The 27,893-nt window shown below is 47.9% G+C and overlaps 1 protein-coding gene across 5 annotated transcripts in view; it reads right to left on the bottom strand.

The window, feature by feature from the left end:
• LOC138511252 (protein unc-13 homolog B-like) overlaps window positions 1–27,893 on the bottom strand; it is a 2,171,549-nt gene that overhangs the window by 354,852 nt on the left and 1,788,804 nt on the right. For all 5 annotated transcript variants that reach the window (XM_069626798.1, XM_069626797.1, XM_069626799.1 and 2 more), the window contains one exon: window positions 2,559–2,685. In XM_069626798.1, the coding sequence (XP_069482899.1) occupies window positions 2,559–2,685 (127 nt within the window). The remainder of the gene's footprint in view (window positions 1–2,558; window positions 2,686–27,893) is intronic.

Consider the following 27,893-nt stretch of genomic DNA (forward strand, 5'->3'; position numbering starts at 1 on the left):
ATGAAGGGCAAAAAGGCCATCAACGCCAGTCTAATCATCCTCAGCTCCAACATGTCTATTTGAAGTTTTGTCTCGGTCATGTATTGTAGGCGTGTGTGTGTAGTAGGAACACGTATAGTAGCTTCAAATGTGATATGAGCACATGTTGTAGGAGCACTTGTTGTAGAATTGCATGTCATAATAATGTGTCTCAAAAATAAACTAAGAAACCCCCACACCACGTTCACCGTCAACTTGTTCCGGTGAACACCCAAGCCTTTCAGATATGTGTCCGTCACTATGGTCGCCTCTGGCCACGGTTGTCAAAACGGATCTCCCGCCATCACGTTTTCTGCGCAAGTCTACCACAGGAGATTGCGCGCAGCTTTGCTTAGGACTTGAATCAAGTCTGTCATATTGCCAGAGAACTGCGACCACTGAGATTTTAGGGCCCATTGGAGTGATCTCATTCTCAGCCGAGTCTCTGGAATATGCAGGATGCCGTGAAGCCGAGCAACCGTTGAAAGTCTAGGGCTGGCAGATATTACACATTCTGGAATTTGGTAACCATCTTCAGGATGTGTAAAGCCCTCTTCTCTGGAGGGAGAGCCTTGCCCGAGGGAGAATCCAGGACTGTTCCGATGAATTGGAGTGTTTGAGGAGCTGTCAACTGAGACTTCTTTATATTTAGGGAAAAGCCCAGCTTGTGGAGAAAGTGGCAGGTACGATTGAGATAATCCAAGGTTTGATTCAGGCACCATGCTCTGATTAACCAATCGTCCAGTAGGGAAAGGCTTGGATCTCTCCTTTCCTGAGACTGGCTGCCACTACCGCCAACAGCTTGGCAAAGACCCATGGACTGGAGATAAGCACGAAAGGCAGAACTCAAAAACTGGTAGTGAGTGTTGCCTATGACGAACCTCAGGTACTTCCATGTGCCAATCCATCAAATGCACAGGAAGTAGGCGCCCATGTTGAGCGTGTGTACACCAACCAATCCTAGAGCCTAGAGTTTCTGCAAGAGTGTTGCCATCTTGAATTGGCTTTCCTGGGGAACTTGTTCAAGGGCCTCAGGTCCAAGTTGAGTCACAGACCTCCGTCTTTCTTTGGGACCAGAAAATAGTGGGAGTACCACCCCTGTTCCTTTTCCATATAGGTCCAAACTCTATGGCGCCCTTCTCCAGAAAATGTGGAGCCAATTTGGAGGCTCTCTCCTTTGGTGTTATAATCTGACACAATCCGTCACGACCTGGTCATTACCAAGGCACCACAGACATGCCCTGTGAGGATTGGTGAGCGGAGTTTTTGTGCCGCAATCACTGCACTTTTTTAAACTTGAGGGTTTTGGAGTAGATATGACGACAAAGTCTGCTAAATTTTGATAGACATTTTGAAGAAAATAACTGCGTCAGTGGATTTCTCTGAAGCGAAGAAGCCGAGTCGCACGCTGGAAATTTGGAAAAAAGAAACATAGGTACGGAGTCAAGCATGCTATTTGTACCCGCATTGACGTCACATGCGGCGACCCCTCGAAGGCCTTAGACACCGGTGCACACAATGCCCCCTGCAGGAGCATACATATCTAAGAGGGGGAACCCGTGGGAGGACATAATCCATTAGCATCATACATTTCCTGGGTTTATTGGGTTTTTTTTTGTTGTTGTTTCATTAACCACCTCGAAAGACCAAGCTTTGCACACTCTCCTAAGAGGGGAGTGAGCCACTATCCAGCAATATTTACATTTGGAAGTGCAAAATCACAACATACATATTTGTTTCCATCTTCCTTCACACTCCTAGGTTTCACTCCCTAAGAGACAACGATTTGCTCTCCATAGTCTTAAGCTCATTACGAATGATCCCGTAGCTGCAGGTGGAGGCGCCTGACTGAATGGAAACCTATGCATGTCTTCCATTCGCACACAGGAGACAGCAAGGAGACTACACATGAGAACCAACCCTTGCCACTTATCATTTACTACCTGAGGGAGTTTAGACAGAAATGCTTTATTAAAGCTCCAGCATTTTCGGTGTGTTCTCCTGCCCTGTAAATCCATGGAACAGCCCAGAGGATTTGGAACATCAGCCCAAGTCCTGAACCGGCCAATCTGCTCGTTCTTTACACCCGAACACACCACCACACTCGGGTTAAGTTATAATCATTTCCTGCGCATGGCACTCATTTTTAAGCAGCCCCGTTCCTAGGTTAAGAATAAACCACTTCAATTGACTACAACTTTTGAGTCCCTTGCACTCCCCTTGCGCGGGTGTAGTCATACAAAAGGCTTTGCTGGAGGGTTCTCTGGGCATCTGTGGTCGGTAAAGGGGCACCGAGTTTACTGTCCTACATAGCTACACGCACAACTACACACACACACCTACACACAGGTCCAAAGGGTTAAACCTCTGGGTTACACACTTGATAGGATTGCAATTGCTAGCTAAATGATAATCATGAAAGGGATACAAGCATGTTGAAGGAGTAAATGCTACGGAACCGGGATTCCAACCCGTGTTGCACTGCGCAGTCTGCCTTAGAAAGCAAACGCGTTGCCCCCGAGCTATCCTCCCAGACTTACGCTGGATACTCTGGTACTTTTCCCTGGATGGCAGGCAGGTCTCGGACATACTCGTTATAAAGCCATTTCACTTTGAAATGAAGATTCATGTAGTCCGCGCTTTTGCAGAGTCGATTCTTTTCATGCTCTGTGAGGGGAAAAAAAAACAGAGGTGAGCTTGTTTGAGTACCTCATCTCGCCATGCAGTCCTTGATGCAGTGATAGGTGAGCAGATGTGTTTTCCTTCAACCAACACAGGATCATCAGTTAACAGCAGCACCCTCATCGAGGTGCATCAGGGAAAAATTTCTCTCCCCAAATATTCTAGGAAGGGTATACATATATATTAATACCTCCAACCCTAGAATATTTGGGGGAAGTGTTTTATTGTCTTCAAGGAACAGTTTTAGGGAAATGTCGCCACCTAACGGCCATTTTCCACAGCAAAATTATCACTGGATACTTTAAAACGTGGCACTGTAGTAGTATCCCTAAAAAGACACTAAGACTTCTGGAACATTTATGATATGACTCGGGGATCAAACCTGTGGTGCTCCGCGTTGTCTTGCTTCCAAGGCGAATGACGTTGCCCCTGAGCTGTCCTCCCGAGACAATTTGCAGTGTAGCAGGTGTCTAGGGTAACTATGATGCAGCCAAGTAATGTTTTCTAATGTGCAATCGTACAAAGCCCTGAGACGCACACGCAAAGATGACCATCTAGTTCAGAGTTCTGAAAAGAAGACCACCAGAAGACGAGACTTCCAGGTGATTGGCTGTGTCTGCAGGGCCATTTGCAATGACAGCAGAAATTCCCATTCCATGTTAAGCCAAAACATTGAGGCATAGAATACCCCAGCCCTTGAAGTAGTCTTTACCAACATCCCTCCACATTTCTATTGAATTGCCACTTTAATAATAATAATAATAATCTAGCAATGATATAGCGCTACAAACCCTCAGGCTTCTGAGCACTGACTATTACCCACGGATGTGTTGTGCTCATTTATCGGACCACATGCCCCTAGTAGAATGGGAGACAACCATCTCTAAAGACAAGGGGTGTATCGACCACTTTTACTCCCTGAAAATAGGCAAATACTCCTAAAAAATAAAGAAACGGAGACAAAGTACTCTCTACAAAAAATAGCAAACAGACACGTAGTTGTGCTCCCGCTTTCACCCACACAGCTCCTATGCTTGAACCAGTAGTGCTCATTGTACCACAGGAAGAAACTATTAGCCCTGATCAGAAGAACTAAACATGTATCCTTTTTAATATGGTGCTTTCTGGATGCTTTCTGGATGTTAAACAGCTGATAGTGGCAAGAACAGGAGATAGAAGAGAGACGAGAGGGGAAAGAAATGAAAAATCATAAATCAAGAATCACGTCAAGAGTATGGGCTGAAGTAGAAATAGAAAGAGTAGAGGGGTGAAAGAAGGCAGAGGAAGATAAATGGTAGATGCAGGAAAGAAAAGAACCTCGATTTTCGATGGATTAAGATGGAGGTAGTGAGAGGACCTCCATGACTGGATAGCAAGAAGACAGGCAACCAAAGAAGAGTGATAAAAGTCAACATAAAAAGTGAAGGATAGAAAAATGTGCGAGTCATCTGCGTAGAGATGATGGGAAAAGACGAGATGATAGGAGAGAGATAGAGAGAAAAAAAGGGGGGGCAAGAACTGACTCTTGGGGGGCACGTATAAGAGGGGAAAGGAGTGATCAGCTCAGGGCACCTGGGGGGGTGGGTGTCCTGAGAGGTAGGAGTGAAACCTGCTGAGTAAAACGTCGCGAAAGCCAAGTTCGCCAAGGGATGACTGTGTTAAACACATCGGAGAGGCGCAGCAGTACAAAAAGAGGGCAGAGTTTAAAGTAGCGAGATGTTAGCTGATGTTAGCGAGATGTTAGCTGGTGGCAGACAAGAACAGTTTCAGTGGAGTGCCATGGCCTAAAGCCAGACTGGAAAGCAGGTATGAGAGAATGCAGGTTAATAAAAATGCAGGATTAGAGGGGAAGGAAAAGGTTTGCCAGCAGAGGATGTACGATGAGCCCTAGCAAGGGCAAGGGAGATATCCACACTGGTGAGAAGGTCGAATGTAGAAAGCACAGAGGAAGGAAATGTCAGACAGCTTGTGGGAAGAGAGGAAGTGGAGGGAATGGAAGAAAGAAGTAGAGCGTTGTTTTATGTAAAGTAGTTCGCAAAGTCAGATATGCAGAGGGGCAAATATAATGTGGGATCAGGAGGGTGAGACGCAAGTGAGGTGAGAAAATGAAAATATTGTTGTTTAGTAGAGAAGAGCAAAGAGTCCAGAGTAGAGCGGAGAGTAAATAAAAGGGGCAAGTCATTCACTGCCCTGGACGTACGCTGAGCCTGTCACAAGGAGCAGCAAGTGGACCGAAGAGTCTGGGACATCCAAGGCTCAGAAGGCCTATGAGATGGGGTAAAACCAACTGAGGGGTAAAGAAGGTCAAGAGAGTCAGTCGGGGTATCCGAAAGAAGAGAGGGAAGAGGAGAGACAATAGCCGAAGAAACGGAGGAAATATTAACGAGTCAAAGGCCATGGCGACAGAAGGTGGAGAATTGAGAAGGAGTAGAGGAAGGAGGAATAGAGAAAGACGGAAGGAAGTGATTGGAGCAGTTGAGTGGGAAAGCAGTAACTGATGCAGAGATGGGTTAGTAGAGAAAGGAGAACCCTGAAGTATGAGAGGGTGGAGTGGGAACTTGAAGGAGTAAGAGACAAGGATAGAGAGAGGCGTAGTAAAGTAGCATGGGTAGAAGAGATGGAGATCAAATTCACCCAGGGGTAGCAGAGTGCAGGAAAGTAGAGAAGAGATGGTGAAGGTCATTGCAAAAAGTGGAAACTGGATGTGGTCCTATCGTTGGATGCCGAGAAGGGTTTTGACATGGTACAATGGGACTATATGCTCACTGTTCTCAAAAGGTTTGGCGTCTCGGGATTAACTTTGCACAGGATCCACCTCCTCTAAGATCAACATCATGCCACCGTTGTCACTAATGGCCACACCTACGAGCCCTTACCACTGAGCACTGGCACAGCGACAGGGTTGCCCTCCATCAACCCTACTGTATGCACCTGCGATTGAGCCATTGGCTATCAAATTGCACATGGATACAGAGTGGACTGGTATTACAAAAGGGAATGCGGACTACAAGATGTCCTCTGCAGATGATATATATTGCTGTATATCACTAACTACTCATGCTCCCTGCCCAGAATACGAGCAATATTGTTGGATTATGGACCAGTCGCAGTCTACTGTGTTAAATGGGACAAGTCAGAGGTTATGCCCCTACAATCTGACATACCTTGGGATACCAGTGGAGTAGCGCCTTTCAGGCTACAGTGCCAACACATAAAATATTCAGGGATCAATGTAAAAGCGAGCTTCTCCGATCTAATCGAACGGAACTATTCTCCAATAATTCCGAAAATAAAATCAGACCTCACAAAATGGCATACGATACTGCTCTCACTCACCGTCAGAATAAATGCTATATACATTAATTTGATGCCAACACTTATTTACCTAGCCCCTGTGAGCCCTATGCCCCCACCAAAACTGTTGTCCAATGACTTGGATAGATCAGTAGAAAAATTATTTAGCCGGGCAAGAAAGCACATCTGAACCAATCTATCCTTCAGAACTCTAAGCCTAATGATGGATTGGTCCTCCCGTCGCGGAAGGCCTACTTCCTTCCTACCCCCCTGCCGAGCAAGCCTCCTGAGCCAAACGATGACTCAACACCGACGATACTAGTAGCTGGAGGTCCATTGAATTACAAAGAATGCACCCATTCACACTGCAGGAAATTCTGGCTATCCCACCCAGACAGCTCCCAAGACTAGTTACGAATCACCCTATTATAGGACCCACCGTGACACAGTAGCACCGAATGCACACACTCACAGCATCTGACACACACAGTGGCCCCCAGAACCCCCCGATCAACTGGAGGACCCGTTATCCTTTGGGTCTCCCATAATTATACGTAACACCCAAACCACTGCATTGAGTGAGGCTTATGGATCTGTGCTGCGAATCGACAATACTAGTGTTCTCTAGTACCACGGGCATACTAGGCCTTAGGAATCAGGATTGGAGGGTCCATATGGCCATGCAATCCATCATACTTAAATTTACCACAACCAGGTCAGGGAACCAACCATCAATATGTTAGACGGATTTTGGACGAGATGTATTTGAGTTTCTGAGAAAAAGAACATTTTATGGCTTTTGTATACCACACAATTGCAAAACAAATATGAGATAGGCAGAGATAAGGGCTGAGAACCTTTAACACTTCACTTTGCATCAAAGACATTGACGATGCCTTTGACATGATCAAGAGCACGTCATACAGTCTAAAACACAGGGAAATGCAATATAAGATTGTATAAGGAGCTCACTACACACCTTCCAAACTGCATGCTATGGGATTAGCCCAATCACCCAACTGCTGGAGACAGTACGGGGCGGTCGGATCCACTGGTCACATTTTGTGTTCCTGCCCTGCCATACAACCTTTTTGGGACTTGTTGACACCTATACAAAATCAAGGATTGTGATGTTCACATGACACCCATGGCAATGATCTCGGTCTTGATAGCGAGGAGAGGCATGAGGTTTCCCGAACGTGCAAACTCCTACACATCACATCCTTCTGCTAGAATAGAAATGAGTGACTTCACTGAATATACACAGAAACGACTGGGTCTACTATCTAAAATGTGTGATGTGGAATGAGCCAGCCTCCGAAGGACGGCATCTTCAGCCCGCGCTGACAAGTTTAGGGGAACAGTGGAGGCCTTTAGCTAAACACTCCGACTCTATAGCACCTTAGACATATTCCTGCAGATATCGTGGAAAATATGGCATAAACATAATATACTCAGAATAGCTAACCACATTCACGTGCAGATGGTTAGGGGGTGATGACAGAAGATGTACCTACTGACCGTCCGCTCTGATGGATGACAGACATTTTTACACAATTGTGGGGGGAATTGTATGGTATGTTACATAATGTACATGACATGATATATGTCACTGCACATTTGGTTTATGTTCAAAAGTATTAATAAAAATATTACATTAAAAAAAGTGGAAACAGGACCAGGGGGACGATAAATAACAATGAAAAACCAATAGGGGTAAGGGAAGGAAGGATAGTGGTATTCAAAAGATGAGAAGCGGGGGGGGGGGGGGGGGGATGCATAGGAAGGGACGAGGAAGCAGCGGACACAGAGGGAAAAGAATGGCAACACCACAACCACGTCCAGAAGGGCGGGGGGCATGAGAGGAGGAGGAGGACTGGGCAGAAGAGCGCGCAGCAGGAAGGGCAGTATTGGAGGCAGAGGAAGTGAAGATGGAGGCGAGAGAAAAGATCTAGGGCGAAGTGGGCCATATTGTTGAGGGAACAAGAGTTCCGGGGTGCAACATCAAAGGGTTTGTTCAAATAAATGTTGGTAAAGGAATTGTTAACCGAACAAGCTTACTTTATTTGAAAATGCCTCAGCAATGTCTAGAAGAGACATGGCCCTGGACAGAAATGGCTTTAGCTGAAATTCTATGGCGTGGAAGGTAGCTGCCAGAACGGGTTCCATGTGTTAAAATTGCGGCCAAAATGGCCGTGAACACAAAATATCGCAACAAAAAGGCTGTGGTTTCGCTGGTGCAATCCATGTAAAGGATGCGGGGGACAGCCCTGCAACCCCCGGACCCATTACACCATTTAAAGGGAGAAGGGGACACCCCCGCACTCCTTAAATGGTGTAATGGGGTACACCTTTAACATGGCAAACCACAGCATTTTTGCCGCAGTTTTTTGTAAAGGCGACATTTTTGCCGCGATTTTATCACTGCATACCCCAGAACGTTGCTCTTTGAAGATTCTTTCAAACCAGACTTTTTAGGGTGTACAGACTAATTTGAGGATTTTAACAGACCATGTGTGGCTAATATGACCTGCACTGTCGCCGTCGCGTGAAGCAACCAGCCATCTAGATTTAGGAAGAGTTTGATGTTGCACGTGAATAATTTTATGTGAAATGCAGCTGGCAGCCATTTGTGGCAGAAATCTGTATGATATGATAAGTCATTAAATAACACGCCTCTACACACACATTTCCAGGCGCGACAAGTCAAGGGAGGGGAGACAGAGGGAGGACAAGACAAACGATCTTACAAGGCCTTGTGTCATTCAGAACGTGCAAGTGTGAGAACGAGAAGTGCAATGGGGAAGTGCAAGGCAGAGGGGAGGGGAAAACAGGGCAGCAATGCTCTGAGTAAGTGCAGCCAGGGCAGCACGGCTCTGGGTAGTGCAAGGAGAACAAGGGTCTGTAAGGTTACAGTTACAGCCCCTAAGTGCGTGGAAGGCCAGGAGGCAGTGCAAGGGTGACTGATCAAGAAAGAGCCTGGTACCCAGTGAGACTGAGGGTAGCCAAGCAACCAATCGGTACAGCAGACCGGTAGGTCAACAGGGGAGGGAGAGAGAGAAAGCAGAGAAGAGGAACGTTTTGAACTGCTTGCGGAACTTCAGGCGTCCGGCTCGAGTTTGAGAGGGGCAGGGAGGCCAATTCAGAGGGAGGCACGTGCAGAGGAGAGAGATCTACCCCCCAATCTATGCCTGTAGAACGTCTAACCCTTAGAGTGTTGTAGGTAGCTGACGGAAGGGCTCGAGAAGGAAGGAAGTTTGGAAGAGAGCGTTGCATGTAGTGTGGGTGCTGACTCCAGAAAGCCTTGTGGACTATGCAGTGTGTTCTTGAACTAGATCTTTGCAGCCAGTGGGGATATTTCATGGCTGGAGAGATACGGTCCCTGGGCTTGAGGCCAAAGATAGGTCTCGCAGTCCTGTTCTATATTAGTTGCAGAGGCACGAAAATAAAGGAAGGCAGATTGAGGAAGAGGTTGTTTGCAGTAGTCCAGCCTAGAGAGAACCAGAGATCTGGAGACAGTGAGCTTCTGGGGGAAAGGGAGAAAGGGAAGAGTCCCTTTGAGGAGGTGCAAGTGGTAGTGGGACTTCTTGGTAACAACTGAGATGTGAGGAGAGGAAGAGAGAGTGGAGTCGAAGATGACACCAAGGTTTTTTGCCTCACAGTAAGGCAAAGTAAGAGAGCCCAAGGCGGGCATCCAGAGTGAAAGAGGGAAAGCAAGGGTCCCAATGAGAAGGATCTCTGTTTTACTGGCATTAAGGCAGATATTGTTGGAGGTGCACCATTCCTGATTTGTGGATAGACAGTCAGGAATAAGAGAGGAGAGGAGGCTGAGGGGATCCTGAAGGAAAGCTGAGTATCATCCCGCATAACACTGAACGTTAGAGGAGAAGGTAGAGATCAAGTGAGCAAAAGGGGTCGAGTAGAGGTTGAAAAACCAGGGTGAGAGGATAGAGCCATGGGGAACACCACAGGTAGAGAGGAGGCAGAGAAAAAAGGACCAAGTTGGACCTGGGAAGGGTGGTCCAAGAGGAAGGAGGTCAACCACTCAATGCTGTAATCAAGGTTATAAAGCAGATGTTCATAGGTGTTAAGGAGAGCAGATTCCGTGTCTCTGGCAGCTCTGAAGCCAGATTGATGGTCATGGAGACAACCAACAGATTCAGTGTGGTGAATAAGTTGAGAGATGGCCAGCTTTTCCAAAAGTTTGCCCAGGAAAGGGTGGATGGATATAGGGCAATAGTTTGCTGGGCAGGTAGGATCGGCAGACGGCTTCTTGAAGAGGGATCACAAGGGAGTCCTTAAGGGGAGAGGAGAAAGTTCCAGTGGCTAAAGAGTGATTACAGAAATAGGCCCAGGTTAGAGCAAGGGTGTCAATATGGTCCTTGATGGTCCTGGAGAAGCAAGGGAGCACCTGATTGGGTGACACTTTCATAGGTCGAACTTGTCTAGAAACGTCATCAGGTGTTGTCAGAGAGAAAGAGGAGAAAGGAGGGGGAGAGATGGCCAGCTTCTAGGACGTGGTGCACCCAACTCCGTTTCTCTATTTCCTTTCGTTGCAAGACGCTTTTTCGATTTTACTCTGGTTCAGGACGTTCAGCCTTCACTCAATGCAGACGTCCAATCAAATTTGCAAGTCGCAGGCCATTTCAGTTCATCTCCAGGCTCCTCCCCTTTTGTACACTACATCGCCGTGGGACTTCCTCCGGCGTAGGCTCATATTGGTGATGCTGAGATCTGCATGTGTGTTGAATTCAGTGTGTGAGTGAGTGTCAGCTCTGTATCTCCAACCTAGAAGATGCTAGGTGGACATTTACTACATGCAGACGGAAGAATCCCCTCTAAAGAACTCAATAGCTTCATTCTACAATTCAACAGTTGTTGTGACACCACCCACCTCTATCTTCTTTGATTCGTCATGCACGTAGTTGTGTCATTTTCCTCCACATCTCCACCACAAAGCAAGACAAGATTGTCATCAAATTGGCTGCCCTAATTGCAGATTAAGTGGTCAAGGAAACCTTCTAGAAACCTCCGTGCCTTCTTAATGAGGTGGGACTAAAGAAGGTATGTCTGAATGTGCCATAGCAGCTGCCACCAAGTTTGGGCTCTGTGGGAATCCAAATGCTTGGACTACTCTTCCCTTTGATTCTTTTTTGAGGGCAACCGTCAAATGCAAAGAAGGGAGCTAGCATTATGTCCCTCACCCACATACCATATATGTGCAATGCTCAGATGGCATTTATTCCTTTTCCAGGCTCCTTTGCAGAGTTTTCCACAGAGATGTAGCCCCTACAATTTGGTGGCAGTAAAGCTTAGTGGGAAAAGATCTTTCAATGTGAACCCACAAAAGCAAATTTAACCACTATTTCTGGAGCGGTTACCAGACATTTGATCGAAAAAAATTGGTTGACTGGACAAATGGTCGAACCAATTTGGTCATAAACCAAATGGTCGAATTCTTTTTAAAATTATTTTTACCCCTTTTTTTCCCTAAACTACAACCTAAAAAATATATATATAAATAACAAAAAAAAATTCTACCATTTCGTTTGAGACGAAATTACGTCGACCAAATGTCCTGACGACGAATTTTTTCCGATGAAATGTCCGGACACCTTCTGGAGCTACTGACAACATCTAAAGTCATGGTAAAGACTGGTTTTGACAATATCTTAGAAGCATCCTCTGAGGCATAGCTACTGCTGCTGTGGTGGGCACAGTCGGGACAGTTGGTGACGCAGGTGGAAGCAATGCAACAAAGGATGATGGTTAAAGGTGGACAGTATTCACAGTAGATCTTGATAAGAAGCCTGAAAGCAATGGCAGCTCGCCCACCTCTACTACTTAATGTTGATCTTAATTACTAAAAAGTTAAAATCTTTCATGCTTTGCTCATCATCCTGAAGAGTGTAGCAGCAAAACTGGAATTTTGGGCAGTACAAAATGGGAGCAGGTCTCCTTTCTAGCAATGATTGTGGATTTCTGGATTAAGCACGCGTATCATCAGACAATAAATGTGGTTTTTCACGTCGAACGGATGTGGTTTATGTTGGGACAGCTATTGACACCGAAGACCACATCAACAGCGGAGGACTGCTACCATCTCAGTCCAAGTTGAAGAGGTCACGGATGGGGCAAATCATGTAGTACAAACATGCGCTGCAACGTATAGTGAAAAAAACTCAGCTATTGTGTAACGGCAAGATCCGGAAGAGGGTGAAGGGGGATAGGGATGTATTGTTTATCCTGGGACATCCTTCTGGTCTCATGCATTTCAATTTACGGTGATACAATTCAGCTTGTGATTCGGCTAGATAGGAAAGAGGGTTAAGGGTGACATGGATGGATTGTCTACCTTGGGACATCCTTCTGGTCTCATGCATTCCATTTTACGGTGATACAATGCAGCTTGTGATTCAGCTAGATAGGAAAGAGGGTTAAGGGTGACATGGATGGATTGTCTACCTTGGGACATCCTTCTGGTCTCATGCATTCCAACTTACGGTGATACAATTCAGCTAGTGATTCGGCTAGATAGGAAAGAGGGTTAAGGGTGACATGGATGGATTGTCTACCTTGGGACATACTTCTGGTCTCATGCATTCCAACTTGCGGTGATGCAATTCAGCTAGTGATTCGGCTAGATAGGAAAGAGGGTTAAGGGTGACATGGATGGACTGTCTACCTTGGGACATCCTTCTGCTCCTCCCACAGGTAAGGTATGGAATATGCTGAACTGACTTAACCTTAATGCTTACATATGAAATGGTGTGATGGTCCAGTCTGCTTTCCGAAACCCAGTGCACCCCACTTACACAGCACAAATGCACACAGTGGCCATCGGCAGCCTGCTAGAGGTTATGCTGATCAGAGTTTAGACCGCAAAAGTAACCACTTGTGGACAACTCAGCCTGCAATGGTACCAAGGTCAATAGGTCAATGAAAGGAGTACCACTGACCTGGGAAATAAAAATAAATATCAGTAATCACTGATGCCAAACCTTTACTAGGAATCAACATTATAATCATGTGTTAATATATCTAACTCAAAGGTAGAGCAATGTCTTTGAGCTTAAGACTGCCCTCTACCCACAACTTTGTGCATAATCCACTAAGCTTCCAGTGCAATATTGTCCCCAATGATAGCATCTGCAACTACAGGTGAGGGGCCTGCCTCAGCCACAACTGCTGGAAGATTTCTGGATGAATTCCCTTATAAGAACCACTGTGTCCCCCTGCACCCCACTGCCTCCCATAGAACCCCCATCAGAGACAGGGCTAGATCCAGGGGCCCTGGAAGCTCCAGTCAGAAAGGGATGGACCTTTGCCATTGGGTCACAAAGCCACATAGTACCTGTACACAAAGAAAAGGGTGAGCAGAAATAGTGGTACAAAGAAATACATAACCAGGTTGACGGGCCACACTCTCCATGCCGCAGAGTCTGCTTCTAAGGGACTATTTTGTACTGCTTTTCTAAGGTGAATATCCTGCTGCATTTTGTACAGGGAACTACAGCTAGGGGGGCGGGGGTCAGGGTTCCTACAGGAAAACAATACACTGGTGCCCAAGGGTACGCTCTAGGAAGCCAGGAGTTAAGGATGGGGGAGGGAGAAGGTACAATGGTCACACTGGATATGAGGTCGTATAGGGGGGAAACAGAGAGGTACGAGATGGCAACACACAAATGAAAGTGATTCTTACCACCAAAAAAGTGAACTTTTCGAATGCGAAAGACAGCTGGGGCTTGTGACAAGAGGAGACACAAAACATGAACATGATGATGCATGACACAATGAAACATTGACCACACTTCCTTTCAATGTTCAGTTCTGCATTTCCCACCCCTACATGGCTCCGCGCTTATTAATGCCCTGCCAGGACGAGTCACTTAATAGCGGCAGGATCTCGTGCTGGCGATGATACACACCCAAAGCCTTTTGTGTAGGCGCTGCCTAGCTTTACATCCTTCACAGCTAAAACCTCCAGGCTTCTAACGTACTCCTAATGACCTCTCAACAGCGATTGGATGAATAACATGCTACAGGATCATCTGAGCTCATACATCATCCTATGCTTACTCTCTAGCAACTATTGTGATGTATAGAGGACAGGCACACCTATCACATGTCAATCACTCACTTTTGTTCCATTCCACTTAACACAACGTTTGAGTTTCTTTGAAACAAAAGTGACATCACCAAAGCAATGGAGCAGTCGTAACTACTGGGGAGTCCATGAGACCGTCCAACGCACACTCACAGGAACACTTGGACTTCAGGGCAATCCTACATTCATTAGCACACTAAGACTGTAGCCAGCTTGCCCGCCCTTTTCACCATGATACCAAGGAAAGAAGGACCCCACCGCTCTCTTAAGATGCGACGGGGTAGCTCATTTGCCGCCACAAATTACCAACTGGAGCACTTATTTAGATCCACAGAGTTCAACATTTTTGCTCGATTCCTGTAAAAAGCGGTGCTTTGTGTCTACCCACTCTGCGCTCCCCCGTAAAATAGTGGAAGTCGGCATGTGAACATATGCTGTGCGTGAGCCCGCCTCTTCATCAGACGCGGTATTGATGCAGAAGGATTACAGATAAGCCCTGGGCCTGTCATGCGATGCCTCCATCATTAAAGACCTGTCGGTCCAATCCATATAGACCTGAGCGGAGCATATGATAATCGGGGCCCTCTTCCGCTGTCTGAAGATTAACCCCGTCCAGTACAAGGTGGGATCATTTTAAAATGCCATGTAAAAGACTGCGCGGGAGTGGGCTTTTCAGATTCAGACAAACTCATACACCTTTTGTAAAGGAGGGGAAAACTAGGCTTTGGTGAGAAATAATAAAATTAGATCATTTAGTCATGCCCGGTTTTCCCTTCTCGAACAAATTCTCAAGGTGATTCAAGAACAAAAATATTGTGGACTTTTAGAGGGAGCAGATGAAACCCCTGCCAGCTGCGAAAGATCCTCACAGCCCTCCTAGTGCCCCTTTTCATTGTTGGAATCAGGAGCAGTGATGCCAAAGGGCTCAGGGGTGGTTGTTGTTCCTCATAGTATTAAACATTAATTAAGCATAGTATCATTTGGTACGTGCATTCTGCCTATTTTGTATTGAATCGATGGGTCTTATTATCAGAGACCTTTCATGGGCCCTTCATGGCTCCAGCATTAGCCTGAGTCTAGCCTTCAAGAGACCTTGTGTGCTGCAAGTACAGCTTTTGGGTTTGCAACATGGTTTGTCAATGCCATTTTTTCAACGCGTTGGTGCTTCAAAGCAAGGGATTCGATGTCCGACAAGGGGCCGGCTGGCCAGAGCATTTCCCCAATTAACACAACATTCCGGGGCGGTTTCATGCTTTACATGTACTGTCGCACTGGTACTTGCCTGTCCTTATGTCGACTTTCACCGTATTAATGGAGGGCTTGCCCTTTGTGCCAGAAGTAGGGTTTTCTAGTTGGACTGAGTTCAAAGGTGTCCGCACCCTTCAAAATATCAGGATTGGATCTCGAGAAAAGCGCACCCATGTCTTCCCGTAATCATCTGGAATCTGCAACGCAGTACACGGACCTGGGACAGGTACAATGGTCGCAAGCAGTTTTTCCTACTTGATGGGGGGCGTCAAGCAGTTGGCTGTATGTTCCTTTTCCCTTACTTATGGATTACTCTTGGTAGCTCCAGTAATGCAATAAATTATGCAGCACTGTGGTACCGCTACCGCAGACGCGCCATTGAAGGTATTCCACTTCTTTTATCAATCCATCCACTCTGGGCACAGTCAATGAGATGTGTGGACGTGTCCCCCAAACTGAACGGCCGCTCAACGACGCAGCGCTGCAACCCAATTCAAGATACTCCATTGCGTACAGTATGTGTGCTCCTGTCCAAGGCGGCGTGTCCACTGATCCATTGACCACGAAGAAGTCCCTAGGAATTCTCCAAATCTGACACACCGTCCAGTGGAAAACTCAGACTTATTAATGAGAGCAGGATTTGGGCATTCACAGATTTGGGACATGTTGCAAATTACCTGCAAATGTTCCCTGGACGGACTTAAGTCGCTCTCTTTGACGAAGGCTGCAGAAGCATTGGCTGGCAAGCGGTAGGCATATAGCTGGGGAAACGGGACAGCATCGCTCCAGCAGCTGGCAACATAGGCTGCCAACACTGAGGCCACAGGCAGGTAAGTCCCATTATTGCAAGGGAAGTTCACTGGCTGGGATCTGAAGTGGGAACCTGCACAGAGTCTCTTTAGGATCACGTCGCCCACTCTGCATCAGACAGTGCCCCTGCTCTCTCCTATTCCATAGAGTGGGAAAATGCCCCGTGTGGTCTCATTAAAAGGACACTACCTTGAAGGCAAGCACGAGCACTGGGGGCTCGATTCTGATGAAGATCTTAATCTGTTGCTAACCATCGTTGTGACAAATTCGCCATGTGAGACCTATTCTGATCAAGTGGCTTTCCCGCCCTGAGCAAACGCCACCTTCAGGATTGAGATCGCAATTCCCTCACTGCCATGGCAACCAGCACTGTCATAAATATCCAGGAACCGCATGGCTTCTCATTTCCGACACATTTACGAATATTACTTTCTGATGGACAAACGCAGTATTTGGGGGCTGGCGGGGACAGCCGCCGTAAGGATATCCAGGTGCTTATCAAAAGGCTCTGATCCGGCAGACATGCTGCATTTAATTAATGAAACCGTGCAGCACATGGTAGACCTATTCCGTACCGGTTCCAAGCATCACAGAGTCCTACATTACCAAAAGTGTCTGCAATTACAGAAAATCTTGCTGAGTTTTACAAATTCCATAAAGACACCACAGACAGCTGGATGCACACTTTCACAACACCACAGGGAAACGTCATTTTGGGGTGACGTCCAGAATCACGCCTAAGAAGTTGCGGTACATGGACGTCCATTTCTAGCGCAGCGGAAGGTGGAAACTGCCTCTCGCACAATCCCAACAGCAGAATGGGGCCCAGAGTGCAGCTGTGGTGAGTTCCATCTGGTAAGGGCGTGGATGCCCTGGCTTTTGGGATTATTATTAAATACTGAAACAATGCGAGTAATTCCACCTCTGAAAGAGAAACCTGCTGCACAGATTTCCCTTTCATAGGCTCCATGTCAAAAGCAAAGTAGTATCTGGCACCTGTTGCATCAGTAGCCAGATTTGCCTGTGACACGGAGCAGGTTCAGAGGTCAAAGCTGCCAATCGACAGTCCCTGGAAGTGCAGGAGCTGTATTTAAGATATGCCACTCCTGTTCCAAAAACTGCATACCTCTGGGGTTCCTTTCCTGATGGCACGGTAAACTGTAAATATAAGCCATAACTGACTGAGGGTATGATGGCCAGCATCTCTCAGGGTTATCCCAGCCACATTACATTGGTGTCACACGTGGCCGCCCTGTGGGCCCAGTTCAGCTGTGGAAGGATCAGGTGTATTCCTCCCAGACAACGCACACCCCTGCCAGTCCTCACTCCAGGGGGCTGCTCTCTTGTTCTTAGACAGAAGGGAAGGGGGAGGAGCTAGTCATGGGAACTCTGTTCAAGGGAAGGAGACATCCACCATTTTGAATCTCTCTGCCTCTCTTTCCATTTCCTGTCCCCTCCACTTTCTCTGGAGGAAAGCACTTTGGTTGTGACATCAGAAGGGCAAAGCCCAGTCACTTCAAGGGCAGGGATTGGACCCCTAACACAGGCTAGCTTTAGTCCAATGACTTGTAGACTTATGCCCACAAAAAAAGGGGTCTCCCACCAATTCTTTGACTCATCTTGAAGAATCTTTGGATCATCACTTGAGAAGATTTCACTTAATCTGCTGAGAGAGTGGAGAGGTGAAGGCAGGTATTCAAAGGCAGCAAGTTATGTGCCCCAACCATCCCCAGGGACCCACTGGGGGTGAAATCTGCTTCTGACCATACACCTGCCTCTCTGGCAGCCACCATGTAACCTAGGGCCTCACAGTGTTGCAGGTTCCCCGTGTTTTAGAGCCTGAGAAAAGGACTGACATTGACCCTTGAGATGCAAGAGTGGAACTCGCAGCACCTGGAAGCCAAAACAGACAAAGCCCCTGTTGTCGTGGACCGCTCAGAGCTGTGGTTCAAGGGTGCTTGACGCCAACCAATCTAGCAGGACCCTTCAACGCTGCCCTTTGGTGTCCATTGGTGTTTGAACCGTTGTCCGCTGTTCAAATCTGTTCGCTGCTGCACTACACCAGCAAAAGAGCATTGTCGCTGCCCTGGAACTACTGAGTACTGCTGCTTTGCCTTACTCGAGAACGTGTTTGAAAGAGCTTTGTCATCACTGCTTCTGTAAGTCGATCAACCTGACCTTGGTGTTCCACTAAAAGCGATCTCTGAGCTACGGCATAAAATCCACTAGCCTGTGCATCCATGTACTAGCTCACTGCTGTCGAACTGTGACCATCAACTGAAGCTGGGGACTGTCCGATTGCACAGCACGAATAGACGATTTGAGACTGCAGCCACCTTCCGTTCGGCCCCCGGCAAGGCATCAGCTCGCAGCAGGGCCATCGTGACTGCTGCATCCTCAACCCAAGCCGACACTGCAATCGGCACGAGAAGCCAAGTTCAGCGCAGGTGAACCACCAAGACAATTGCAAAGGTGCTATTGCCTGGTCCATCTTTTGGCCCTACAGACTGGATAGGTCAGTGTAATCCCCTGTTGCAACTCGAAGAAATATCTTTTTGGACATTGTGGTCTTTTGAATGCCTCTCTCCCTCTGTCTCATCACCCACAGTGCTGCATCCATTTTACATGTCCATATTCTGTGTTTCTTCTACAGGGGTGGGGTTTGCAGTGATTGCTAGTTAGTATTGTACAAGGAGCTTCTGATTAAAGTATACATTTTTATAGAACCTTGACTGGACAGTCATTTATTTTTGACTGTTATATTTCGCTGTTTGGGTTGCTACTGAAACACAGTCTCACGCCTCTTCAGACTACAGCCTTCCCTCTGCCCACGTTACCACAAAAGGCAAAGGAGGCTTGTCTCTTGACTGTGCTAGCACTTTGTTTGTAGAAGTGTGATGGCTCAGTGGGCATTTTAGCCCTGATTCATCCTTCTACTCCTGCAGGGCAGAAGTCAATTTCTCTCAGTAGCACACACTCACAGGGGTGCTGAGGAGAGGTGTGAGAGAGGACATTTAGGACCAGAATTTAATGTTGTCTGCTTCATTATATTTTTTATATTTGACATCAGATCGATACATATGTTACTCACCATAGTGACTAACTGACTAGCCCATAGTCCCCTTTCCTCCATACAGTATGGGCGTCCCTCGCTAGGGACGGGAAACAGAACCTTTTTCACCACAAGAAATGATCTTCCCCTTTAAATTTAGATGCGCACAGGGGCACTGCCCGGGAGCATGCGCGCCCCTGACTCTGCCCACCGGCGCCACTCTTCAGTCCCCTTTGACGTGTCAGCTATATCACAATTGCCTAATGGCAGAGGTTTATTAAGGGGGAGGATGGTGGAACGAATGGAGGAAAGGGGACTATGGACTAGGAGTACGTTAGTCAATATGGTGAGTAACATAAATTAATCCTATGTCCTGTCCCCTTTCTTCCATACTGTATGGGCAATTACAACTGAATGCAGCCCTGGGGAGGAGAGCTGCCCCTCTAGGAAAACAAGTTTTTTAAAACTGCCTGACCAAATGCTACCTCTGATCTGGTGCTGGCATCCAAGCAGTAGTGTTTGCAGAAGGCCGAAGGGGAAGTCCAAGTAGCCGCTTTGCTGATCGTCTGCTTTGGATGATGGCATGGCCGTGCATGTTTGCTGGCAAAGACATATGCTGTCCCTCGCATGCTTTCTTGATGGCCATCAACATCCACCTCGCTATTGAGGCTTTGGATGCTTGGATGTGACCCGCTGAAAGTGACGAATATGGCATCCGATTTACAGAAGCTCTTAGTCCTGTCCAGGTAAAATCTTAGAGCACGTCTGACATCCAGACAGTGCAACACCTTCTAAGCCGCGCCCTTTGGATCTGGAAAGAATGTTGGAAGTACTTTCTCCTCATTGAGGTGAAAAGAGGACATGACCTTTGGGAGAAATGAAGGTGCGTCCTTAGCACCACCATGTCCCAGTGAAATGTGGTATATGGCTCTGATGGCACTAGCGCCTGTATCTCACTGATCCTGCGAGCTGAGGTAAGGCCAACCAGTAACCAGCTTGATATCCACTGATGCCATGGGCTCGAAAGGCTTGTTGTCTCGGGTGCCCGGCACCACGTTAAGGTCCCAGACCGGGTGTGGTCGCTTGACTGGGGGATACAGTCTGGTCAGACCACCAAGTGATTTTTGACCACCGGATTGGAGGAAGAGAAGTGGTCATCTCCGGAGTTTTTGTAAGCCCCTATAGCCGCCAGGTAGGTACGACAGGTGTCTACCTGCACACCTGAATGTGCAAGATGCACAGAAAAAGACAGCACATGTTCTAGTGTGCACGTCAGATGGTTTACCTCGTTTGCCTTGGCCCAGTGACAGAACCTGGTCCATTTGCTTTTGTATTGACTCCTGGTGGAGCTGCTTCTTGCCCCCTGAATGATAGCCAAGTTGTCCTGTGACAAGTGCAGATGTTTTAGGGTGACATGTTCCGGAGTCAGGCTGCTAGGATTAACCCACCGTACCTCCCTGCTGAGATATAGGGGGGCTGGTCCCAATGGAAGGACTGGAGGTTGATCCGATAGTTGGAGGAGTTCTGAGAACCAAGGTCTGGCTGGCCACTGCGGTGCTATCAAGATGAGATGAAGCCACCGCGACTCCCTGACCTTGCAGATGACTGCGTGAATCAACAGGGTAATGGGTAAAGTGTATGCACACATGTCGTTTCACTGAATCTGCAATGCATCCCCCAGAGAGCCCCTGCCCATCCAGGATGCAAACTGGTGGCATCTCAGGTTGCTATAGGTGGCAAATAGGTCTACCTGAGGGTGGCCCACCTGATTAAGATTTCCCTCTTGACACCCTCGTTCAACTGTCACTCATAGGTCACTCATAGTTGTTGATCCCGAGCCTGCTGCGTCTGTCCGCTTCCAGGTTGGACTCCCACAGGAGGTGGACTGCTGAGAGGTAAAGGTAAATGTTGTTTGATAGCGCCCACTCCCAGCCTGCAGGAGGAGGGGACTTGGTGCCCCCTTGCTTGTTGATGTAATACATGCACGCATAGCTGTCTGTCTGAATGCAAACCACCTTGTTGCCTGCAATGGGGAGGAACGCTTTGAGAGCAGGCCAAGTAGCCATAATCTTGAGCCAGTTGATGTGCTCCAGTTGTTCCTGCTTTGACCAGATTCCGTGGACATTGTGGTTATCCAGGGAAACCCCTGCATCCCTCCAAGGATGAGTCTGTGGTAATGGTGACCTCCGTCAGTGGCTGTCTTAACGGCCTGGCCACTAACAGTTTGGCCTCTGTCCTCCACCACGAGAGATCCTGGTGCAGGTGCTGTGGTATGACGACTAGTGCCGTTTGGGGGCCTGTTTCCAAGAGGCTCAGAAATGTAGCTACAGCCGCCTCATTCTGAGCCTTGTATGTGGCATGGCCAGGAGACAAGCCACCACTATTCCAATCAGGTGTTGGTACTACCATGCCGAGGTTACCAGTCTGCTGAGGAAATGCCCTGTGGCCCTCTTGATTGCCGAGATCTTGTCTCCCAAGGGGAAGATCCTCTCCACTCTTGTATCCCAAATTAGTCCCAAGAAGGCTAAGGACTGTGTGGGAAGTAACTGTGATTTCTTTAGGTTGATGGAGAATCCAATTCGTATAGCATGTGCATTAGGCTGACTGCCGTGCGCTGGACTCGGCTCGCACATGCCAGTCGCTGAGTTATGGATAAAGGTGGTGGCCTTCCGCTCTGAGCAGGGCTGCCACCGCATTCATTAACCTTGTAATGTCCTTCAGAGCCGAATTGAGGCCTAATGGGAGGACCTTGTATTGGAAATGAAAGCCCATTATCCTGAACCTTAGGAAGCAACGATCGGGACCTGCAGGTAAGCATCCTTCAGATCCAGGGAAAACATCCGGTCTCTCCCACAGTGTGTCTCTGCCATCAGTGCTGGAGTAAACATCTTGAACTTTTGAAGGGGTAGGGAAAGGTTCAGAGTTGACAGGTCCAGTACAACTCTCAGGTCAGGCTGGTTCTTTTTGTGTATGGCATTGATACGGGAACAGAAGCCCATGCCTCGCTGTGAGGCTGGAACCCCCTCCACTGCCTGGCTCGCCATGAGCAAGCGGATCGCAGCCAGAAGAGTTGCCGTCACAATCTGTGGGGGAGAGGGGATGGAGTTATCGGCAGGTAGAAGCCAGAGGAAACCACTGAGAGTCTCCACTGTTTCTTTCTGTCTGAGGCTGGTGCCTGGGAGGGGGACTGGAAGAACCCCTGGTGCTACGATTTGTGCTGCTTGTGTCACAGTGCTGGCTGGGCGACCGGTCCGGCTGCCTAGAGCGGCACTCCTGGAAGCCCCTGAAGACCAAAGGTACGACCTCTATCGGAGCGTGAGTGACTCTGGCTACAGCTCTTGGGCGTGGGCTTAGTTACAATTCCCTGTAGATGAATGGAACAAGCCCCCCCCTTCAAATGGCAGGTTCAGAATGCATTCCTGCACGTCAGGGTTAAACTTAGTTGCCTTAAGCCAATCTGTCCTCTTCATGTCGGTGGCAACACAAATAGTCCTGCCTGCAGGGTCTATATGTGCCACTGTCGACTACATGATGTACTGGGCTACAATCCTAGCCTCTGCCAGACCCGCCTTGAGTCTCGCTTTTGGTTTACCACGGCTAGCCTGGCGTCCGCATTCGTCTACCTCAGGTGGAGCGTAACATTAGAATATATATTTTTGGCCTGGGCCTCTAGGAGTTGATATTCCTTGCTTAGGAGGGCCAAAGTAGGTGTAGATGTGGTTTGTGGCTTTGCGTACATATAGGCCGGCGCTATAAGCGCAGAGTGAGGTTGTGGGTGCACCGACTGAGGATTGGTCACTTGTAGATCTGTATACCAGTGTACAACTATATAGGATTCACCATTGATATTGTGAGGAAAATTGTTGCCCACCTATATGTAAATGTACACTACTCTACTAACATTCACCACTCTGTCCTGCTTTATTTGGTGTTACAGAGCTTCCCAATTTGGAAAACAATTTGTTAAACAATCTGTTAAACCTTATTTGTAACTAAAACAAGTGTTACCCTGTTGTTGCTGGTTAAGGAATCTTACCGTGCAAATGATGATGCTATAAGTAATTTTTCTTTTTGGTTTGAGACTGATGCTCTACTATTGCCTTGAAAAATTCTTTTGCTTTTCCATCATATCAGAACACTGCATTTCTGTTTTTGTTGTTTTGTTAAAGAAAATTGAGTGCAATAAAATTTAAACAAACTGCACCATATGAAACTGGTTTCTTGTAATAGAACTTGCCTATACAATACAAAGTATATTGTCTTGTTTTCAACCCCCAGGGGATGTCAGATTACATCACTAGGATTAATCATAGGTTAATTTCTGCATAGACCACCAATTTTATAATACCCACCACATACACAAGTTATAGTATGGTGTAACTTTGTTAGGCAGCTACCCCCTTATGTGACACATTGTGGGTGCACCGACAGCATGAGGGAGTCCCCATCTGCCTGCCGATATCTGGCATCTAGGCGCTTGTTTGTAGGCTCTGTAAAGTGGGGTTTTACCCAGCCCTTTTGTGCCAATAACATCTTTCTGCAACGGGATACCCGCTTTAGTGGTTGACCGGATGGAAAGCACCTCTGCCAAGACCCCGGTTGCTCACTCTGTGTCTGCGGGATCCCCAAGTATTCCGTCACGCCAGCCAGTTTTTCATGGAAGGCCCTAGCTGAGGAGGAGGTTTCTGGATCCTCGTCGCCCGTGTCCCCCGCTGTGTCCTGCAGGTCAGGGCCTGCTGGTGGCGTGCTGGAGGGTGCTGTGGGCAGATTTAGCGTGCCGATGGACTGCGCCAGAAGCTGCGCCTGGGGCTGCACCCAGAGTGGAGCCGCCGTGACAATCTGTGCCTGGGGTATCGAGGGAACCTGGGCCTGCGCTGGTACCTGTGTATGAACCACGACAGGAGGTTGACTGGGTGCCAGGGGGGGGCAAGTCTTGAATGACCCCCGAATCCCTCCACCAAGTATGGACCCCATTTGAGGCGACCTCATGGCGTCGGTGTGGATCCTTGAACTTGTACCTGTTGCTGTGATCTAACCGCCCCTTACCTCAGGTAGCTGGGGTCTGTGTAACACCCTTGCATGGAAGTAATTGGGTATGCAGTGGACCAAGTGACCAGTGTTGACCAATCCTACCTTGGCGGACCTTCCGATGCATGCGCGCTGGAATGGAGAGGCTCAGAATGCGCCATCATTTTGTCTGGCCGGGAGGCCATTTTGTCTGGTACTGCGCCACGTGCTTGCTGAGTGACGACTGTCGTACTGGGACCAGTCTCCGCCTGCTTGCTTGACTGCGAAGGCTCAGACCTTCCCTGCACCTCAGGCAAGGAACTGGGAGGCAGAGTGCCCTCGGCCATGAAGCCGGTAGTGCTGGTACTCTGTTTATGCACCCCCTTTGGTTTACTCCCGGTATTAGTGCTAAGCCCCTCAGGGAGATACCTAGTACAAGAGCATTGCGGCCCCTCAGGTGCGGGACCGGGAGGATCCTTAGACCCTTACGCCTTGAGGCTAGTAGCTCAGAGTCTCAGTTCCATTGCTGGTGGTAGGACCTGGAAGGCCCCTCCTGCTTGGACGTTTCCCGGGAAAGGAGTCGCCATTGCGGGGTGCAGAGGCGAACAGGGCACCGACTTTTGGCCTGGTCTTCCGCCTGACTGTTAGGAAAGATTTCATGGTTGTATGTAATTTTCCCTCCATGTGACAACCCCCAAACTTTTTGCTGCTGTTTTACACCCTGATCTAGACTTTGCCAGAGAAGCGCAGCCTTCCGCCGCACTCCTCTGGGCTTTCGCTCAATTCTTATGGGGAAACTGACATGCCCTTAAGACAGTCAGTACTGGGAGACTTCGCTTCCCTTAGTACATTTCTCATGTTGCAGCTTTTGTGCAACATGAAACAAGAGTGCACTGTAACTTACTTTACCGCACCCTTGGGTCTCTAGTCATTCCAAAGGCCCTAGAAACTCTTGCTGGACTTATTGATGAACTGTGCAAGTGTGTCACAGACAGGACTGGTGGCAGCTATCGTTTCTCTTGTGTTTTGAATCCTTTTTTGCCATGTTATCCGCGCTTACCGCGTTTGGCACAAATAAGTGGCCTGGCTCCAAATGGCCATGCCACAAGGTTCTTTGTCCTGTCCTTTGGCCATCTTGCCCCTTCACCTTCCCCAGGTCGAGCCGACCCGGGTCAGTCCGTATTTGGTCATGCACTTTCCCGCGAAACCCAAAGCTTTCGCAGGCTTCTGCATGCCTTGTGTGTGTGCCTCCATGATGTGGGCTGGGATGTATGTTCCCAATACACATCCTGGGTGCCAGAGAGTCTGGAGTGTCCTGAATGCCTGGGACCACTGTGATACGCGATAGGTCCACGTATGGTGTGAGTGTTTGTGAGCAAATCTCCCATTGGGTCCTCTCCGCTTTGGCGCGAAGGGAACTTTGGATAAGAGGAGGCTGAAAACATCACTACCATGTCGATCTCCTGAGTTCACACCGAACGAGGGATAAGGAGCCAAGTATCCTGCAACAAGAAGCTGAGTCGAGGAACCGCTGGTGACCCGCTGAAGGTTTGGCACCCTGAACCACTGTCGTCCTGCGAGACCCCTCTACATCTGATCGTCCTAGAAGGTCTGCGAAGGTGCTTCGACCCATTGGAATAGTGGGATCAACTACTCCTTCATCAAACCCTGCAAGTAAGCCTCTTTGGAAGTGTCCCTGGGCCAACCAGTTGGCTGACCAGCTTACACAGGACGTTTGCTCTGTCACCCCCACCGTTTCGGGGAAGCCCTTGAAACTTGGCCTACTGCTAGCTCTATGTCCACAGCACTCTCACACCGAATATCGTACACTTGGCATTCCCAGGTCTGAAGTGAGACGAGTGCGCCCAGACAGGAGTAAATCGCTACCCTGATTGGTCTGGCTTGTCCAGAAGTTACCCTATTCCAAGAAACTAGGCTGGCCTTCTGCCCCTCCAGGTCAGAGTTCAGAAATCCATCTCAACACTGACGTACTCTTTGATGTGTGCCCGTGGTGATCTTGAGAAGAGCTCGCTCCACCTGGCTTGCATGCCGAGCAGCCGTCCCAGCCGTGGTCCTCGCCAAGGCACCGCAGGTAGAGTGCGTTTGGATCCGAAGTGAAGAAGGAACCCTCACAAGCCGGACACCTGCTGAATCCCCACGCAGTCAGCATGCGCCGGGGAGGAGCGTGGCACTGGAGGACAGAGTACCTATGACTCGGAAGGGAAAAAAAGGGAAAAAACTATCCTTGGGGAAGTTTACCGTGGAATTACGAGCAAGAAGTAAGGGCCTCTACCACAGCCTAGGTGAAAGAGGTCGACGTGGTAAAGAGAACTGAGGTGTGACGCCAGTGGGCAGGGAAGCGCATGCTCCCGGGGCCGTGCACATCTAAATTTAAAGGGGAAGACAATTTCTTCTGGTGATAAAAGTTCTGTTTCCCGTCACTAGTGAGGGATGGCCATACAGTATGGAGGAAAGGAGACAGGACATAGGAGTAATGTATATTTTTATTTGTTCTTGTCGTTCTGTAAACACCTTACATACAAGTTTCTATAAAGTTCACCATGAGGAAAGGGACAGGTGAGATCAGGGGGCAGCGAGAGGAAGAAATGTGAGGTGTTACATGGTTGGAAGAGCCTGGGGGAAGGGTAGTAGGCAATCACAGTATACAAGTAACATCCAGTATACAGATAGCATTGTCTGGATATCAATTTACAAGGGGGGAAATGCTTAAACACATTTAAAGTACATCATACAGTTTGTTTTGAAAAGGCCCTAGGTTATGACTAGCCAGGTCTCAATGGGCTATTAGATCTTGCACGGTAACCACATCTAGGCACAAGGATTGGGGTGAACTAGGACCAAATGTTTTTTGGATTAGGCGGGGCAAGGTGGCAAGCTCTGTTCAGAAGTCAACCCTTGAGGTGTTTTTTGTTTCTTCAATCTGGGGTAGCTTTTTCTCTAGAGTTAACATTAAAATGAATTTTCAATGTTTTTTCTGCATATTGTCATCATCCAAAGACCTTACCTTTATGCCTGCCACAATATCATTTAAAAATCGTCTATTTATAATTTATATGCTGGTTTGACTGGCTCTGGCAATCAGTGGGGTCACACATGGATAACTAAGGCATATTGCCAGAAGGCCTACCATCTACGCAAAATAAAAGATCTGGCAGCAAGAATGGTCACCTAATTCCACAGCCGCACCTGCTGTCACGCTGCAAAAAACCCTGGCACCCTCACTCATACTCTAGAGAAACTAGCGATCAGGAAGCCAGGCTAAGAGTCTGCAGTGAGTTCTCACTTTGGGAATGCCACTGTTGGTGTCTAGCAAGCAGAGGAGTGAGTTGCGCACTCAGGACTAGGGGAGATCTATTGCCAGGCAGCAACTTACCACTGAGCCACTGCAGTGAGCTAATTGTGTCCAACACTTAAAGAGAGACAGAAAAAGACATTGGAAGTAACAAAAGAAGGATGGTGAACACACAAAATACTTATCAGAACAGAACTGTAATGGGCGGCAAAAAACTCAAGCTTCCAAATGTGTAGTTCCAAGAAGCAAAGGCAAGGCTGGACACTATACAGACTTCTCATACATTTTTTATGTTTATGTTGATTGGGTTCATATAGCGCTTTCAGGGTCGTGCAAGGTATCGGGCCAGTTACTGTATCATT

Source organism: Ambystoma mexicanum, chromosome 6p (assembly GCF_040938575.1).
Source record: "Ambystoma mexicanum isolate Mex_15411 chromosome 6p, UKY_AmexF1_1, whole genome shotgun sequence".
NCBI lineage: Eukaryota > Metazoa > Chordata > Amphibia > Caudata > Ambystomatidae > Ambystoma > Ambystoma mexicanum.